The sequence below is a fragment of the Urocampus carinirostris genome, chromosome 11 (assembly GCF_059441175.1).
Source record: "Urocampus carinirostris isolate Australia breed hairy pipefish chromosome 11, RoL_Ucar_1.0, whole genome shotgun sequence".
NCBI classification, from domain to species: Eukaryota; Metazoa; Chordata; class Actinopteri; order Syngnathiformes; family Syngnathidae; genus Urocampus; species Urocampus carinirostris.
In genome coordinates, this window is record NC_142359.1 from 35,817,365 (window position 1) to 35,837,457 (window position 20,093).

The following is a 20,093-nucleotide window of genomic DNA, read 5'->3' on the forward strand; positions in this document are numbered from 1 at the left end:
ATTCAGGGTGGCACACAGGGGGACTGGGTATTTGCGTGGGTCAGTGGACAGTGACTTCATGCTCATCTCTGCACTTTTTGTTTTATTTGTCGGAGTAGCATGAAAATAGTGAAAGTAAGAAAAGGCCTTATTCGAGCATTTCTAAGGAATGCACGCACTTGCACACGCATCAAAAGGAAATAGACAGTAACCGCAATGATGACACAAGGCAGGAAATATCTGCCACAAATAAAGAAATCTATACTATTCCTATAAGTTTTACTTTAAATAATATATTAAAACGGTTAAAAAAACAATACTTAAATCCAATGTCAGCAAAATTATTTAAAAAAAAATGGATAACCTGTATTACCTCCTGAGCCACGTTGACCGCAAGTCATTAAAATAAAGCTGCAGTCAATTAAGGCAGTGTGATCATTCAAGCTTTAAAAACAAACCATGAGACTTGAACCAGGATTTATTGAGTTTCCAGACTTTGTGTCTCGAAATTTTGAAAAGGGAAAAAAAGTGTACCAAGGCTCCAAAAGGTTGAAAAACACCTAAAATCTACCAGAGTAAAAGTGCTACTGGTTGCTTCAGAATAAAAGTAAAAGTGAAAAGTACTAAGTGAAAAAAACTACTCATCTACTGAATAAGTCGTAACGTCTTTTTTTAAACAACCATCCAGATCGTCAAAGTCCATCTCAACAACACTATATTTCATCAATGTGTAATTGTATGTTTAACGCGTTTGTTTGGGTGAACCCTGTGTGGATTGAAAAAAGTAATGTAATAAGCATGTGAGGCTAAAGCTGTATACAATACAGTAAAAAAAAGAAAAGAAAAACGTTAACCTTGCTCACAAGTGCTACCTGGTGGTTGTTTAATCCACTGGTCAAATCCAGATAAAAGAAATGAGGTCTCTGACAATAGAAATGCACCTTAGCAGAGAGACATGTACTTGCGTGGAGGGCATTTAGGTACCGGGATTAATGTAATGGAGTAAGAGTACAGTTTCTTTTTCACAAGTATACTCAAGTAAAAAAATACAGTGATTAAAAAAAGTCCAATTACAAAATATTTTTAAACTAACTCCATTAAATGTAACAGAGTAAATGTAACCCGTTACTACACATCTTTCACCTTTTAATTTTGTCTTGCTTATCTTTGTCCTCACCCTTCCACTTCTTTGGTAAGTGCAAGGGAACCATTCTTCTCTTGAAATTAGCAACTTACTGCGTTTCCGAAGTGCAGTGGTTAGCACATTCGGCTGACATGCGAAAAGTCTCGGTTCGAGACCGGGTGGAAACATAAATTGGCTCTGATAGTTTCTGAAATAAACCTGCAGACAAAGTGTGCAATTTCAACCAAGACGCAAAAACTTGCACAGGAATGTTGAAAATCTTTTATTTGACCTGCTCACATTGTTTTTCTCAGTCAAAGCACGCGGCCACTTTTCTGCGACCCTTGTAGCCGAGAAACATTAATACATTCTACATTGTTTGCCCCCGTCTCTCCCCGAACGCCCCACAGCACTTTTTATGATCTGGAATTGATAAGAGAAAAAGATTGATAAACTTCAGTTTTGTCGGCTGGCCCATGACTGTTCTTTGTGTTGTGATGACAACAAATAAATACTTCCAAGAAAAAAAGTAAACTGGCAGGTGATGTTGACTCTCCATGCGTGATTTGGGGATCTGCATATCCGCCGGTAACCAACGCAAAAAGTCTTATTTGTTCATTTGGACATAAAAACAAGCGCCCCCTTCCATCCAGGTCGCATATTGAAGACAATAATCACTGGCAGCGGTGATGGTGATAATGTGGTGGTGGGGCATCTGATCATGATTAAGACTTGTCTCCTGATTTAAGGAGGTTCTCTTTGCTCCTTCTCTTCACATCCCAGTTGTAGACTCGAGCCATGTCTTAGACGAGCGGGTCAAGGGTTAACTGGTACAATACAGCAACACTCAAAACCGACTTGGGTCAAAAATGGAACCATTCACCAGAGCAGCGGACAGGAAACTATGGCTTATGGGCCACATATGGATCTTTTCATGAGTGCACCTGGCTCAGAGACAAAATTGGAATCAACCAAATTACTCTGTCATTCCTTGTATGGCAAGACCGAAGCCAACTGTAGTGCATGCCATGCCCAGTTGACACCATGATGGATTATGGTTCAGTCCAGTAAACTGTGCCACACCAACAGACCCCGTTTCAGCTGTATGTCGCTAATGAATCCTTAAAATGGAAGCTAATTAAACACTATATGTTCACTGTTGAGACACTATGTTGAAAACCCACAGAACAAACTGTAAACATCCCAAAACTGGGGGCATAGTGTTTTGGAGGTGAAATTTCACATTAACCTAGGAAAAAAACGACTTCCAAGTCTGTGTGTACATCATACAAGAGGCCTTATTGTTGTGTATTACTGTATTTAAAAAATGGTTAATCAGTCGACAAATACCGCTGATCACTTTTGGTCAGTATTGGATGCAACAGGAATCCAATTCGAATCATGGCGGCTAAATAACCGAATACCAACATCTAGGCCATTGGGGTTGCAGATGAAGAAGGAAAAGGCGTTAGATTTAAACTCATAGTCATAATTTTTACTCACGGTGCCACATTGTACAATGTTGTGATGGAGCATAAGAGGAAATAGTTAAGCCAAAACAACTTCCTACAAAGTGGTCCCGAGAGTAGAAGTGAATAAACTCTGCCAAAAAAGAATATTTTGCTTTTATGGCTCTTTTGGAGAAAAAAGTTCCCGACCCCAGGAGTAAAAGATCAGTCCCTTTCAACCCGAATTAGGTTCTTCCTAAACTACGCACACATCTGCCACAGGCACATCTGGGAAGGATACTGACTTCGGTGGTGGTGAACTGATCTCGCAAGAAATCCAGATCCTCCTCAAGCGTCTCCAAATTCCGAGAGGCGGTGCACAGGTTTTTCTCCAGCAAGGCTTGGGCGTCATCAATGTCGTACTCCAGCATGACGTTTGCCTGTCCAGAGTCAAACTCCTTTACCATAAACTTAGGAGGGGAAGAGGGGCGGCTGGGGGGGTTCGAACAGGTAACTTACTCCTAACCATAGGCACACTTTGTCGGTCGGCGGTACCGAAGCCTTGCAGTAAACATTGTCAGCCAACATGAAATGTGTCTCCATGGGTTCTGTGGTCTCCTGGTGGCAAGGAAAGAAAAAGTCACGAGATCAAGATTGTGGTCGGAAGAAATTAGGCCTGGCCGGTATGACATAAATTATTGTCACAGTAAAATATTTCTCATCAGTAGATATCGAAAATTGTCACAATAATGGTCAAATCTTTTGTTCTTTCACATTTTAAGTCTAATTTTAGCCCTCGAGTAAGTTGACAGAACCAGATCCTGCTTTCACCAATCTTTAATGACGTATAGTGAAAAACTAGTACACAGCATTTCACAAATATGAGGAATATTAAACAAAAAAAAGTTAACAGAAAGAGGTCATTATAACACAGAGCATTACACATAATTGAAAGTAGACCTACTATGCCAAAAATATCAGTAACGATACTTGACAAACTAATTATATTATACTGTACACTCAGAACAGTGTTAAAGCCTTTTGTGCATTAGGTCCTGAGGCAGGGGTGTCCAAACGTTTCAGAGCATGCCGGATTTAGTAAGCTGAAAATGTGTGGAAGACAACTATTCACCCTGGCATTGTATGAACAGTCCTTTGGTGGTGAAAACAGCTTCCAGTTGCTTCACCTTTTCACAGCGTTTGTTTCCAGTGAGCAAGTCATAGTCAGCATAGTCGCTTGGCATATTAGGCAGATGTGGTTTTTATGGATTACAGTGAGTAAACACTCCAATTTACAAATGTCCAGGAAGCAGCGGCCCTCACGCGCAACTCTCCTTTTTTTATTTATAGTTGGTATGTCAAAAACAGGGTGAGCCAAAATTCTCAGAGAAATACAAGGGCATGGTGGCCAGAGGGCTACTGCCATCATCTGGGGAAATAATTTTTCTGGGGAAAAATTTTAATTTTATACAGTGCTTGTTGAAGGTCCGCTAGTACTTGATTTAAATCTACCGTTACCGTATTCTAGCTGGCGATACCACTTTAAATGGTGAAATAAGTGTGTATTTTTGCCCTTCTTGGTGTACATGCTGTCGGCTTCGTTTGCAATGCACATCACCGTTCGGTTTCTTTTTAAACGAGATTCTAATGTTACCAAAATACAGATGCTTCCCTACTTACAACGATCCGACTTACGTACAATGGTAGATATGAACATTTCAGGATGCCGAAAAATATTCGGATATTGCTGTAAGTTAGATTTTGTATTGTGTGGACATTTTTCTGAGTATAGGACAGTACTGTAGTGCTTCTTTCCGCAGCAGTGGCGCTGTGAGAGGTCACCCAGCATCCACCCCGAAGAAGAGATCCGGCTTCTACTTCCTGGCTCGTATGTAAACAACTTGTACTGTATCGCTAGCACGCCAAGAACGTTGATGTTTTTTTTTTTTGTTTAATATCTTGAGCATCCGTTCAATATAGATGGTGTAAGGTGTAAGGAAGATGCAAGCAGTTTCTTTTGAAATGAAAGTGGAATAACAAAGCTTGATGCGGTTGAGAGAATGGTCGGAATGCTTTTTTGGGCCACTATTTACGATGGGGGAGGACCTCTTGAAGATCATCTTGCAAGTGTAAGTTAAACTGAACATTTTTCATCTTTATAGAGAATATTTTATGAAATGTTTATTTTTTAGTACAAAACAATACAGGTTACTTATACAATCCTTAAACATACTTATATAAAACTTAAACATCCAAAATATAGCACTGAAGCAACTTAGAGACAAATTCAACTTACGAACAAATTTAACTTACGAACGATCGTTCGTAAGTAGGGCAACGTCTGTACCCCCCCAAACAACTTAACATGGGAATCCTTCCTGTTTGTGACTCTTTAAGCATGCTTTGAGTGGGTCTGCTGGGTGTTGTCCTTCGTCTCTATCTTTCAGTTTGAACGTGTTTTAGCCTTTCCGGTCTTACTGTGTGGGACGCTAGTCCTGCGAAATGATTTGCTGGTCCTCGTCACCTTCTTCGTTTCCTGAATGTTGGTCAGGAACTTGCGTTTTCATTGCCCCCAATAACAATAAGCAGGTGGGCGCCTTGCATGGCTGCATGGCCACTATTGGTGTGTGTGTGTGTGTGTGTGTGTGTGTGTGTGTGTGTGTGTGAATAGGTAAGTGTGAAGCACATTGTAAAGTGCTTTGGGAGGTCTTCATTGACTTGCAACGCGCTACATAAAGACCATTTACCATTGCATGAGCGCCTCTACTTTATCTGGTGTTCAGGTGGCATAATTAAAGTCTAAATTGTCGACTTATCAACCGTTATTATTATTCATTTTGGCACAAATTGTATTACAATAATAATCATTATCATTTAATCACGCAGGCCCCGTTGAAAGTCAAACAAACCTTTTTCTTTTGCATGTGTCGCAAGATTTCTAGCGTCTGTTTGATCTGGGGGATTTGATTACTCAACCTGAAAACACAAAGATGATCAATTACATTGGGTGAGAGGACGCAAAGCCCAGGCTCTGTGCCACTCTTACCTGAGCTTCTTCTGAGTCAGGTTTACTTCCATGTATTTGTACTTTTGGTATTGCTCATCCAGCTTCCTCAATGCTGAGTCGGCCTTCTCGTTTCCGGGCAGCTTCATGAAAGAGTCAACATCCTCCTGCCAAAATCCATACAAGACATCTAGAAACTTCTGAAAGCCCATTCGCAAGATAAGGGTGGCAATTGAAAGGGATTTTCCACAGCCTCTAATGAGAAAACACTGGAGCTAAAATATAAACATTTCTCAACAGGGGCCTTTGTTGAAGGGACAAAAATACCCTGTGATAGTATGCCCAGAAACAAGGCCTTTTAGCTTAGGATGAACCAATATAGGTTTTTCAGGGCCGATATCGATACCAATTATTAGTATTAACAGGAGGCAGATAACCAATACTTTTTTGCGTAAAGGCTTAAAAATTTAAGATTTTTTTCAATAATGCACAAAAAATACATATATTTGTTATAAATTCAAATAAAACTTTTTTAGCTCACAGAAACATTTTGCAGAATATAAATTTGAATTTCATCACAAATAACACGACTAATCTTTCACTTTACTAAAAGTAGGAAATAGAATTAAGCTTTGTAGCAACTCGTATAAAAAATACATACAAACTTAATTAGCTTCCTGATTTTTTTTAAACAGATAAAAAAGTCAATAGAACCAAAAAGACCTAAAATAACTCGAACCAAAAAGTACATTGCATTTTTAACGGAGGTAGCGACATATAGTGTGGGGACTCCGGTTTTAAAGCCATATTTACAAATTAATGTTACGGTGACAGAAATCACTCAGGCTTCAACGCGATCAATTACAAACACACACTAACTAATGTTTTGATAACAGCTTATATATCAGTTTTCACCTGAACGTGCTCCCTTAAGAAAAAATAACTGCACTTTTTATTCAGTCTCTTGTCCACACACATGCTATTAACTGAATTCTTAAAATCTCAATATTATCCGCGATCTTGACTCCCAGCCATGTCTGGACTCAGAGGAGTTAGCAGAGCTGCCACTGCTTAGTCAGCTCTAATGTCATTCTTTCTGCCTTAGTGGCTCTCTCCCGGTCGCTTATCCAATCAGAAGGGGCGGTGTGGGTAGCGTGAGAGACTGAAGGCAGGAGAAGAGAGAAAGGCGCGGCTGTATCTGAGCCCAAATAATCGCCCTGCCAGATAAATCAGATCGCCGATACTGTTATGCGTCACATTCCCAAATATCGGCGCCTTCTGATTTTGGCCGTACCCCCCCTAAATACGAGCTTAACACACAGTCGTATGAATAAGTTTGGCCACACCGAATCATTTCAAAGATTTTCCTTTACAAATCACTTTTTGTCTGGATAATCATATAGCAGACAAACACAGTGAGAACACTTATAAGTTAAATTAAGTTTCTGATATTTAGAGAAAGAGTGACATTTTTAATAAAAACAGCAGGAAAATGGTGCATAAATGTGGGCACTTTTTTTATTGATTTTCATATCGATAGCACAAAATATTGGAGTAACAAATTTGTTTGGTAAGCTCAATGACCCTCAATCTTCACAGGCAAAGCTAATGAAGAGAAAGGGGTTTAGGGTGGCTAGTTAGAAGTTTTCCTCTTTGTATCTTCCCTGAAGAATGGGAACCTCACAACAACTGTCAAATAACCGGAAAACAAACAGTGTTCAACATACTGATTACAGAGAAGGATACACATAGCATTCAAAGATGTCAACTCAAAAAATAGAATTCCAGAGGCCCATTTCTAGTTCAGGCCTTAAGTGACAGCCCAAGAAAAATCTCAGATAAGTATCGAAGAATGGTGAGAACAGTCAAACAAAACCCCCAAACAAGCCCCAAAGACCAACAACATGATCTTGCTGCAGATGGTGTCACTGTGAATCATTCAACTATGTAAAACACTTTGCACATGAAAAACCATGTGCTAAGAGTAATTTGGCAAAAACCTTTTCTGTCACCTGAGGTATTCTAAAACACATCTGTACAAGCCAGCTTCATTTTTGGACAAGGTGCCGTGGACATAAAACTAGATCTGAGTAATTGGGAGATAACAAAAGGGCAGTACACATGCCAGACGGAAAACAAATCACTTGAAAACTTGCTACCTACCCTTAGTAAAGGTTAGTGTTGGCTCCATCATGCTGTAGGGCTGTGTGGCCATGGTAGGTACTGGCAATCTTTTAAAAGTTGAAGGTCGCATGTATTCCAGTTTGTATCAGCACATATTTATGAAAAATATTCATAATGAGAGAACAGGTTTATGTTGCACTGGGGCTGGGTACTTAAACAATGACCTTAAACACGACTCAAATTCTAAGGAGAGGACCAAGCACAATGTTTTGGTATGGCCATCTAAGATCCCAGACCTGACGATTATTGAACCTCCGTGGTGATTTAAAACAGGTCTTTCATGCGGGAAAATTATCAAACATGACTGTACTGGAGATGTTTTGTAAAAGGAGAATGGTCATTATATTGAGCTGGATACTACAATGAGCTACTATTGTGTCAATTTTGAGGCGGGGTGCCCAAATGTATGCAACCGCTTGGTTTAGTTTAAGTCTAGGACTGCACGTGAACGCACCGCACCGCGAGTGAAGCTAGCGTAGCCGCTAATGTGCTATGGCCACTTGAATGCCATGATTTTGGCGTCCGTGGGTTTCGAAAAGAAAATAAAGCACGGAGTCGACGTTGTCGTTGACTCAGGGGATTTCTTTCGAAAACCAGTGCAGGAAGGAGGCCGATTCGCCTGCTTTCCGAGATCGGCCAATGTTGACGCTGGCAAACATGGCGGCGCTGCTTTGTAAAGCGACCAAAAGTCGGGGAAACTAAGTCCGGCGAAATAAAAACTTGAGAGTCCGAGGGCGATCGGGTGAGGTGATCAGCGGACGGTGCCGTAAGAGAAGCGTGAAGTTTTCAAGATGCCGAGCAGAGATGAAGAACTCGAGGAAATTAAAAAGTCACTCGGCTTTTAATGGACAAAATGGGTATAGTCACTAAACAACAAGACACAATCTTGAGTTTAATGGCTGAAATAAAAGACCTAAAAAACGAAAACGTGGAGAAAGACAAGAGGATTATTGCGCTAGAAGGACGAGTAGCAGATCTGGAACAGTACACCAGGATAAATGACATTATTATCACCGGTCTGGACATTAAACCTCGGACCTATGCCAAAAATATTGCAACGGATGCTGATGAAGATTCTGCTGAGCAACAGGTCATTGCTTTTATGAGCAAAAACGGCATATCCATCAATGCTGAGGACATAGAAGCATGCCATCAATTAACAAGAGGTGAGAACCGACCTAAGGCGACCATCGTGAGATTTGTCAACAGAAAACGGAAACATGAAATCCTTAAGCAAGGAAAAAAACAAAAAGGGACAAATGTTTATTTAAATCAACACTTAAGCAAAAAAAAAACTCTGACATTGCAAGACAGGCTCGATTTTTGAGGAAAACGAACAAGATACAAGGAACTTGGACTTCAAACTGTAGAATATACATAAAGTTAAACGGCACTCCAGAAGAAGCAAAAATTCTTTGGGTCCGAGAAATGCAGGAGCTGGACAGATTTGCCTGAAGTGTAACAATGGCATCCTGGACTGACAATATGGACACCTTTATTACAGATAACAATAAAAAAAATCCATCATAATATTTTACGCCATGATCTACCAGAACTGAGTAGAGGTAAGATCGGGCCAAAAAAAAGCACCCGAGCCCGACGCAGGCCCGAGGGGTATTAAACCCGACCCGGACCGAGCCCGACTAATTAACTGGATTTGCTGGCCCGGCCCGAAAGGGGCCCGAAATTACATATTTTATTTATAAGGAGGGGTGATTTATGATAACAAATTAAACTCTGCCTTTTGTTACAACATCTAGGCCTAAGTTAAATAAAACTGTATAAACATTTACATCTTTTATATTTCGGTGTCTGCACTGCAGATGTTACATTAAGTGACAATCTGTCATTGACGGTTTTTTTTTTTTTGAGGTAGCGAAAACATTTAAGGGCGTCCGTCATTTTGACGACTTGATCATTGGGCCATAATCCACAGCAGCAGTAGTAGTACGTCCTTAAGATTTTAGCGCAGCACTTTCACTGAGGGGGTGTTGACGTGTTGTGCCCTTTTCCGACTCCTATGCAAATCCCCCCCCCCCCCCCCCTGATCGTATTCTATATAAAACGCTTATTAAAACAATAAAGCGAGCTAATTATAATAATTGGGAGATCCTAGTCTATATAACGCGTTTATTTAAACAATAAAGCGTGATTTTATTCTGCAAATTGCGTTTTTTAACGCGGATGAAAATGTCACCAACGTCAATGTACGCTTCCGACAAAAGCGATCGTATTCTATATAAAACGCTTATTAAAACAATAAAGCGAGCTAATTATAATAATTGGGAGATCCTAGTCTATATAACGCGTTTATTTAAACAATAAAGCGTGATTTTATTCTGCAAATTGCGTTTTTTAACGCAGATGAAAATGTCACCAACGTCAATGTACGCTTCCGACAAAAGCGATCGTATTCTATATAAAACGCTTATTAAAACAATAAAGCGGGCTAATTATAACAATTGGGAGATCCTAGTCTATATAACGCGTTTATTTAAACAATAAAGCGCGATCGTATTTTACAAAATGCGTTTGTTAATGCGGATGGAAAAGTCACCAACGTCACTGTACGCTATGATTTCCGCAATCACAACTAATTGTACACAAATAATATTTATTTGATTTACTATAATATCCGTATGTAATGTCTTTTTTATTGTGAATGAAACCCTGGTTGCATTGGATCCCGCGGTGTAAACAAATTATTATTAAGAGGACAGCATTCACGTCACGTCACGTGCACAGAGCATGCTCTGGCTCCGTTAAAAGCAATTACAGCTCCTTCTCCGTTCTATCCAAATTATTTATTTTATAACAAGTATTCCTTGGTCTAGTATCCATACATAGTTTAAGTATATATTTTTAATGAACATATATTTATAATTATTAATTAATTAAAAAAAAAAAAAAAAAAAAAAGCAGGACCGAACCCGACCCGACCCGACCGTATGACTGACATTTCAGGCCCGACCCGGCCCGAAATTGCCTCGGGTTCGGGTTCGGGCTCGGGCCATAAATCTTAGGTCTAGAACTGAGCATTGTTGATCACACTGACTCCAATAATTCAAGATTAGATGACTTCGATCCTGACCACAAATTCCTATCAGCTAGCTCAGACAATTGCAAATATTATACTGGAAATGAATATAATACTTTTGTTAAATCTGAAGGCAAATTCTCAATAATACACTTTAACAGTAGAAGCATGTACGCAAATTTTGATGACATCACTGAATACTTACAGCAATTTGAGAACTCGTTTAGTGTTATTGCAGTTTCTGAAACGTGGTTCAGTGAGGAAAGGGGTGTAAATTTTGAATTAAACAACTATAATTTGAACTGTGTAAACAGAACAAACAAAATAGGAGGTGGAGTAGCTATATATGTGCACAAAAGATTAAAATCGAAAATATTACAAAACATGTCTTTTTTTTTAAAGGAAAAATATTATAATATTATTGTGCATATAGATCACCGGGCTCAAATCTGGAAACCTTCACAAACTCGGGCTGGAAAAAACATATTCAACAATAAGCGCCAAAACACTATTCATTTGTGGAGATTTCAAAATTGATCTAATGAATCCAAACAACATAAAAACATTGATGACTATATTAATATGATGTACAGTATGAGTTTGTACCCAACTATATTAAGGCCTAGTAGATTCACTTCACACAGTGCAACACTCATTGACAATATATTTACAAATAATATGGAATTTACAAACGTCAGCGGATTACTGGTTTGTGATATTTCTGATCACCTACCAGTATTTACAGTGTATGATGAAAAGGTTACTAGACAAGAATCAATTAAGGATTATGTTTACAAACGAGTTAGAACTGAAGAAACTATTATATCACTCTATGATGACCTAGTTAAACAAAACTGGAAAGCTATATATGGTACAGATGATGTGGATCGTGCGTTTGACATATTTTTGGAAATATTCACCAACAAGTATAACAAAAATTGCCCAATGAGACAAACTACCGTATTTTCCGCACTATAGGGCGCACCGGGTTATAGGGCGCATCCCCAAAAAATAGTTTTTGGTCCTATATCTTCCATAGATAAGGCGCACCGGATTATAAGGAGCTACAATGGGAACGTCGACAAAACAGTCAGATGATTCAGTCAAACTGATTACCCCCTTAACATTCCCAAAGCTTGCAAAGAAGCAAATACGTGTCGTAGACACGTGCGGATGCGGTGTCCGTACGATGTCACCTAAATGCGTCATTTCAAATATTTTCGGAAGGTTGAAGTCTTGGGATTCAAGAAATGCCAAACATTTCTGTGTTTCTATTTTCTTTTTCGCTCACAACTTTACTGTGCATATGACAATAGACACTTGGAATTGAGTTTAATTCACTCAACTCATCACAGCAACATCAAGATCGTTCTAAAACAAGATACCGGGAAAATATAAAGCCGCATAACTCACCTAAGTTCTCACGTTCAATAATGATACGCAATCATGGTCTTCTTACAACCGTGAGTGAAGTAAATCCAGGAGAGTAGAATATTTACAAATACAGACTAATGAAACATGTTTCTATATGGCGTACTGTAGCAAGCTTGCTACGCCATTGCTAAACTCGGCCGATCGAAGGGTTTGTTTTGGGCATCTAGCCAATCCGAGGCTCCGAATAACTTCAGTCAATAGTGATCGATTCAAATGATGATTGACACATTGGTTAGCCAATGAAACGCCGGTATATAAATCCCAGCATACACCGCGGACTACTTCGCCTTCGGGGGAAAATCGAGTCGGCGGCCGTTGAGTAAGTTGCGAGACCTTGCGAATTTAATATTGACCCATATATAAGGCGCACTGTGTTATAAGGCGCATGGTCAGCTTTTGAAAAAAATTAAGACTTTTAGGTGCGCCTTATAGTGCGGAAAATACGGTAATATTAAGAATAAACCTGTAAACCATCCATGGATAACTAAGGGTTTACACAATGCTTGTGGGAAAAAAACACCTTATATAGAAAATGTATTAAACTAAGAACTGAGGAAGCCAAATCCCGATATAAAACGTATAAAAACAAATTGACAGGAATATTAAGAGCAAGCAAGAAATTATACTATACCAATTTATTACATCATAACAAAAGTAATATCAAAGGTATTTGGGATATATTAAATAGTATAATAAAAGGAAAGAATGTAAGCAATGCATATCCAAACTATTTTATCGATAAGAACAGTGAAAATTATAATTTAAATCAAGTTGTGGATAATTTCAATAGTTATTTTGTAAATGTTGGACCAGAGCTCGCTGCAAATATCCCACAGTGCCGTGGTAAACAATTTGAGTCACTGATAAAAATGAACTCCAAGACCATGTTTTTATCTGGGGTTACGGAATCAGAAATCTTAGACGTGATTAACAACTGTAAAAACAAAACGTCTATGGATTGTTTTGACATCGATATGGTACTAGTTAAGCAAATTATAAATAGCATTGTGAAACCTTTGACCTACATCTGTAATCTATCATTTCTAACAGGCAAATTTCCAAATCAAATGAAAATAGCAAAAGTTATACCAATATACAAAAATAGATAGATAGATAGATAGATAGATAGATAGATAGATAGATAGATAGATACTTTATTCATCCCCGAAGGGAAATTCACTTTTCCAGCAGCATCCCTAATCGAAAATAACTGAGAACAATCGAAAAATAACACAAAATGGAAACAAGCACAATTTTACAAACTATAGACCGGTATCTCTGCTTCCTCAGTTCTCTAAAATATTAGAGAGACTTTACAATAATAGACTAGAACAATTTGTAGATAAACATAAATTGATTAATGAAAGTCAATATGGTTTTAGAGCAAACAGATCAGCAACAATGGCAATTATTCAGGGATCAGAATGGTTATGCTTATATTTATCATTTAAGTAACATTTTTAGAAGATTAAAATAATTTGCCCACATAACTGATTTTTTTGTAAATACTGCAAGATAAGTTCAAATGCAGTTCAGTCCCTGCAGCTTGAGCAACAATGCGGCCAATTTTTCTAACGGCCGCCAGGGTACGCCAGAGCAATAAAGGAAAGAGTGAGACAGTCGGATTTTGAATTTGTTTGCTACGCAAGAGAAAAGGTGAAAAAGTCGGAATGCCTTTGGGGTTCAAAAACAGCGGAAATCCGCGGATCCGCGGAAAATTCTGATCCCTGATTATTGATGCAGTAGAAGAAATCACCCATAGTATAGAAAAGAAGAGGTACGCAGTCGGGGTATTCATTGACTTAAAAAAAAAGCATTTGATACCATTAATCATAATATACTATTCAAAAAACTGGAAAGATATGGCATCAGGGGAGTGGCTTTACAATGGATTCAAAGTTATTTGGCGGGGAGGAAGCAATATGTAAAAATGGGAGAGTTTTCATCTGAATATTTGGACATCTGTTGTGGAGTACCACTGGGTTCTGTCCTGGGACCAAAGTTATTTAATTTATATATTAGTGATATGCGCAGTGATATTATGCGCATTATGACGTTGAGGGATGGTATTGCGAAGATTAGTGTATAAAATATGTGATTATTGTAACTATTATAATTATTGATATCTGACCCATGTAATAAGCATATCCATGAGATTTTGTTGTATTGGACACAAGAGGAGCTATCTATAAAATGTATTTAATAGGGAAGATAAAGGGGTAGGAAAAATAAGCATCTGCTTCTGACTACCCCTTTTCGAACATGTTATGTGACATTATTCTGTTGTTGACTCATCGTTTTTGTCCTGTTTTTATTTTTATGTTCGAAATAAGTTTTCATTCATTCAAGTCATTATTGCACACTATCTGTAAATTCTAGAAACTTCATTTCACTTCTATCAGAGTTTGTCAGCTACATTAGAATAGAATAGAATTTACTTTTATTGTATTTGCATCTTCAGAATCTTTTTTTTTTAAATAGATTTTTGTTGCCCAAAATAAGAGGCACGTTGTGCAATAAAAGATACTGTAATCTAATAAGTTCAATATAGTAATGACGTTAAACTCGAAGCAGTATACTAAAGCAAATAGCCATTCTCCACATCACATGCAACTTAGTCATTTTGATAGTTGACTAATGAAGATACAAACAAAATGTGTTGCATTCATTAAAAAGGCTTATAAAATGCAATTATTTTATGCAGCTGCAGACAAATTCGTTTATTGGGTATTTTTAGGTCCAATATGGCTCTTTCAACATTTTGGGTAGCTGAGCCCTGGGGTAGATCTATGCTTGTTCCCTACTTTGGATGAACCGTCGTTTTGGGGGCATTAGAATGCATTGACGAGAACAATAGAAGTTGAAGCTAAAACAAAGCTCGACATAAGAAACCCCTAGGTGAAAATACTCGTCTGGAACACAGTGAGTTGCACGTTAGCCGGTTAGCTTTAGGTTAGCATGGGGCTCCTAAAACACTTCGTACCAGTACCGAACCACCCTCAAGTAACAAACCGAAGCATTCCACTTGAGCCGGCGTCACATACCACGAACACGGCTTCGGGGATACCAAGATGCTTTTTCTTGGGTGCCTGGACGCCGTTGCTGTCAACAGTGGCCGCCATCGTGGGGTGAGGTTCCGTCTTCCTTGGTGCTTTCTCTTCCTCGGCTCTTTCGTTCTTTCTTACGAGACGCAGTGATGACTGTCTTCTCCTAGCGACCAATGGGCGCAAGTGCGCTAGCTTCGAGACAAAAAAATAATCTTGCCAGACCTCTGATTTCGCCTAGTTCACAATTTATTTTAACATTTCTTTTTTTCTCAATATTCTATAAACGGGGACCAACATTTTGGGGGAAAGGATATCAGGAAAAAGATCATACAAATTCAAACGTAGTCACGCACTCCTGTTTTTTTTTTTTAATAGAATAGAATAGAATAGGGTAGGGGCAGCACGGCGGCGCAGTGGTTAGCGCGTGTGCGGCACAGTTCTAACCTCCTGTGTGGGTTCAAATCCATCTGCCAGCCTACCTGTGCGGAGTTTGTGTGTTCTCCCCGTGCTTGCGTGGGTTTCCTCCGGGCACCCCGGTTTCCTCCCACATTCCAAAGACATGCATTTCAGGTGGATTGGCCGGTTCAAATTCACCCTAGGTGTGAATGAGTGAGCGAGTTGTCTGTCCCTGTGTGCCCTGCGATTGGGTGGCAACCAGTTCAGGGTGTCCCCTGCCCACTGCCCAATGATTGCTGGGATGGGCTCCAGCACCCCCGCGACCCTACTGAGGATAAGCGGTGTAGCTAATGAGATGAGATGAGAATAGAATGGAATGAAATGGAATAGAATAGAAAAAGTGGTCGGCGGCGCCCTCTGTTGGCTGCGGCTGCATCGGCTCGCTACAACGGGTCAGGTGCAATCGACATTTCGTTCTGTGTACATTGTTACACAGAATGACAATACAAGGAAATTATTATTATTATTATTATTATTATTAATAGACAATAGGCGTAACCAGCCTGTTTAATTCAACTTAAGCCACCCCGAAAATTATAGATTAGAACAGAATAGAATAAAAAATAGGCGTAACCAGCCTGTTTAATTCAACTTAAGCCACCCCGAAAATTATAGATTTATATTTAAACAAGAGGAGCTATCTATAAAATGTATTTTTTCATTAATTGATGAAAAGGTTAGGCTTTGATATGGTGACAAACGCAAGCTAAAATGTTTAAAAAAAATAAAATAAAACAAAACAAAAATTTGAACAACGCAGTGTCGGAAATACTCCACTGCCTTGAAATGGTTTAGTCCATTTGATTACTTGCAGCCAAAGGATCAATCACAGACAGATCCATTTTTTTGTTTTATGAATAAATATACGTGTAGACATTTACATGTTCTATTTCTTTTTAAATAAATTAGTCTCATCAAATTAGTTTTGAAACGATCAGAATTAAAGCAAAATAATATTTTAGGTCCATGTTCTAAGCGCTTCGTTTGATATTTAGTTTTGCGGTATTACTGTGGTTGTAATTTATTTTAATATTTCTTTTTCTAACAGTCGGATTTTGTTGAAGTTCTGTATTTTCTTGGTATTACTGGAGTTTTGTTTTGTAGTATTTTTGTAGTATTTCTGCAGTAGTTTTTTTAGTCGTATTTCTGGAGTGATTTTGTTGTATTTCGATAAGTACAATTTATGTTGTATATCGGCGGTATTTTTGTAGTATAAACGTAATTTTATGACTTTAGCATTTTCATAGTATTACTCTAGTATTATTTTTTAGAATTGTTCTACTTCTGTTGTATTTCTTAGTATTTCCTAAGTAGGATTTTAGTTGTATATCTGTAGTATTTCTGTAGTATTTTGTAGTACAGTATTACCGGTATTGTAGTTTTATTTTTGTAGTATATTTTTTTCTAGTGCCACTGTAGTTGCATTTTTGCAGTATGTCTGTTGAATCACTTCTGTAGTAGTATTTCTGTAATGATATTTCTCTATTGTATTACAGTATTGTGTAGTGGTATCACCCTCAACACACCATCCCCACAGTCAAACATAGTGGTGGCAGCATCGTGGTTTGGGTCTGCTTTTCTTTAGCAGTGACAAGGAAGATGGTTAAAATTGATGGGAAGATGGATGGAGCCAAATACAGGACCATTCTGGAAGAAAACCTGATGGAGTTCGCAAAAGACCTGAGACTGGGACGGAGATTTGTCTTCCAAAAGGACAATGATCCAAAACATAAATCAAAAGCTACAATTGAATGGTTCACCCAAAAACATATCAAGTTGTTAGAATGGCCAAGTCAAAGTCCAGACCTCAATCCAATTGAGAATCTGTGGAAAGAACTGAAAACTGCTGTTCACGAACGCTTTCCATCTAACCTCACTGAGCTTGAGCTATTTTGCAAGGAGGAATGGGCAAAAATATTAGTTTCTTGATGTGCAAAACTGATAAAGACATACCCCAAGCGACTTGCGGCTGTAATCACAGCCAAAGGCGCTACAAAGTATTAACTCAATGGGGCTGAATAATTTTGCACACCCACTCTTTCGTTTTTTATTTGTTAAAAAAGTTCAAAATATCCAATAAAGTGTGTTCCACTTCAGGATTGTGTCCTAATTATTGTAGATTCTTCACAAGAAATTACAGTTTTATATCTTTATGTTTGAAGTCTGAAATGTGGCAAAAGGTCAAATAGTTTTGCAAGCCACTGTAATATTGGTGGGGATTAAAAAATGATTGCTCGATATTGAATGAATGAATGAAAATTTTATTTCGAACATAAAAATAAAAACAGGACAAAAACAATGAGTCAACAACGAAATAATGTCCCACAAAATGTTCGAAAAGGGGTAGTCAGAAGCAGATGCTTATTTTTCCTACCCCTTTATATTAGTTGTAACATGTTACCTCCGTCCATGCACTTCTACACCTTTTGGCACATTTTCGCTGTAAAGAAAGCGTGGTAGGTATATAATCTCTTCAAGTGTCTTCTTAATTCATTTGGATTTGTGCTGTCTACTGCCAACATTTTTAACAAAGCACGTACACGGTTCTTTGCCCGTCTCCCTCCGTGGTCGCAGTGAAGTGCTATAGGAGGAGAATTTTGTTTGTCCATTTAGCCCTTTATTTCTTCAGCTGTCTCAGCATCCGTGTTAAAGATTTTATTCATGGGGTCGTTTAAGGGCCAGTTACACTTTGTATATACACTTCATACTCATGTCACGGTCGCCGTGGCGACCAGTCTGCCGCGCCCCCGAACTCAAGCTGTAGCAGATCAGCTGATTGCTGGTCTGCTACTTAAGGCTGGGTTGTGGGTTTGGCGGGCGCTGGCTCATTACACATTCCCCGGTCTGTTATGCCTTATCCTGTTTTAGTTTTAAACATTGTCGGTTCTGTTATGCCTTGTCCTGTTTAGTTGAGTTGGAAGAAACAACTGTTTGTTTTGTCATGTCCCAGAGTTTTGGACAACTTTTATTTTGTTAAATAAAACTTTTAGATCGTTACGCAATTGAGTTCTCCCTTCCTGCCTCCTGCCTCCGTTCCGGTCCGGTCACCCCTTCCACTCCACCACGCCTCGTGACAGCCCCCTTCCACTCCACCTCGTGACAGAATGAGCCAGCCTCGACTAGAACTCAGCGAACGATCCCAGCGCGACTTTGGGAGAGCTGGAGAACGCAGTTTGGCAAGCGTCTACTGAGGTAACCTTCCCTGCCCGTTCGAACCACGGCCCCGCCCGTCGTGGCCATTGCTGTGCCTCGAATGGGGTCCCGGGAAGAATTGATGCCTGCCTGTTCGACTCTCATGCCTGCCTGCCCGACTCCCGTGCCGATTGCCTGCTATTCCGTCTCCCCTGCGTGCCAGTCCGACTCCGACTCCGCTGCCCGTCGGGCCGACTCCGACTCCGCTGCCTGCCGGGCCGACTCCGACTCCGCGGGCTGCCGGGCCGACTCCGACTCCGCGGCCTGCCGGGCCGACTCCGACTCCGCGGCCTGCCGGGCCGACTCAGACTCTGCTGCCTGCCAGTCCGACTCTGCTGCCTGCCAGTCTGACTCTGCAGCCTGCCAGTCCGACTCCGACTCTGCAGCCTGCCAGTCCGACTCCGACTCTGCTGCCTGCCAGTCCGACTCCGACTCAGCTGCCTGCCAGTCCGACTCTGCTGCCTGCCAGTCCGACTCTGCTGCTCCTGTTTTGCCGGTTCTGATTTTGACTCGCCTGTTTTACCGGTTCTGATTTTGACTCGCTTGTTTTTGCCGGTTCTGATTCTGACTCTCCCGTTTGCCGGTTCTGATTCTGACTTGCCTGTTTTTGCCGGTTCCGATTCTGACTCGCCTGTTTGCCGTTTCTGATTTTGTCCCTCCTCCGTGTTTGCCGGTTCTCATTCTGTCTCTCCTCCGAGTTTGCCGGTTCTGATTCTGTCTCTCCTCCGTGTTTGCCGGTTCTGATTCTGTCTCTCCTCCGTGTTTGCCGGTTCTGATTCTGTCTCTCCTCCGTGTTTGCCGGTTCTGATTCGGTCTGTCCTCCGTGTTTGCCGGTTCTGATTTTGACTCGCCTGTTTTTGCCGGTTTTGATTCTGTCTCTCGCCTGTTTTTGCCGGTTTTGATTCTGTCTCTCGCCTGTTTTTGCCGGTTTTGATTCTGTCACTCGCCTGTTTTTGCCGGGTCTGATTCCGTCTCTCACCTGTTTTTGCCGGGTTTGATTCCGTCTCTCGCCTGTTTGCCGGGTCTGATTCCGTCTGTCTCTCGCCTGTTTGCCGGGTCAGATTCCGTCTGTCTCTCGCCTGTTTGCCGGGTCTGATTCCGTCTGTCTCTCGCCTGTTTGCCGGGTCTGATTCCGTCTGTCTCTCGCCTGTTTGCCGGGTCTGATTCCGTCTGTCTCTCGCCTGTTTGC

General features: G+C 40.0%; 1 protein-coding gene across 2 annotated transcripts; it reads right to left on the bottom strand.

Annotated features, from left to right (window-relative positions):
• Positions 1–1,372: 1,372 nt before the first annotated feature.
• On the bottom strand, positions 1,373–15,418 carry vbp1 (von Hippel-Lindau binding protein 1). 2 transcript variants are annotated; one of them, XM_088347660.1, is made up of 7 exons: positions 15,254–15,278; positions 7,718–7,818; positions 5,597–5,721; positions 5,460–5,526; positions 3,070–3,168; positions 2,852–2,990; positions 1,373–1,904 (listed from the first exon to the last, which is right to left on the bottom strand). In XM_088347660.1, the coding sequence occupies exons 3-7, from the start codon at positions 5,701–5,703 to the stop codon at positions 1,828–1,830; spliced, it is 489 nt and encodes a 162-aa protein (XP_088203786.1). In that variant the 5' UTR covers positions 5,704–5,721; positions 7,718–7,818; positions 15,254–15,278; the 3' UTR covers positions 1,373–1,827. The 2 variants fall into 2 exon arrangements, with proteins under 2 accessions (XP_088203786.1, XP_088203785.1); XM_088347659.1 differs by lacking the exon at positions 7,718–7,818 and having other exon boundaries at positions 15,254–15,418.
• Positions 15,419–20,093: the final 4,675 nt, after the last annotated feature.

Excerpts from the sequence above, each read along its gene's own strand:
- vbp1 (XM_088347659.1), bottom strand. The coding sequence starts at position 15,331 with ATGGCGGCCACTGTTGACAGCAACGGCGTCCAGGCACCCAAGAAAAAG. Across the intron at positions 5,722-15,253 it reads TCCCCGAAGCCGTGTTCGTG|GAGGATGTTGACTCTTTCAT; the intron begins GTATGTGACGCC and ends GGATTTTGGCAG. Across the intron at positions 3,169-5,459 it reads GACACATGCAAAAGAAAAAG|GAGACCACAGAACCCATGGA; the intron begins GTTTGTTTGACT and ends CCTTGCCACCAG.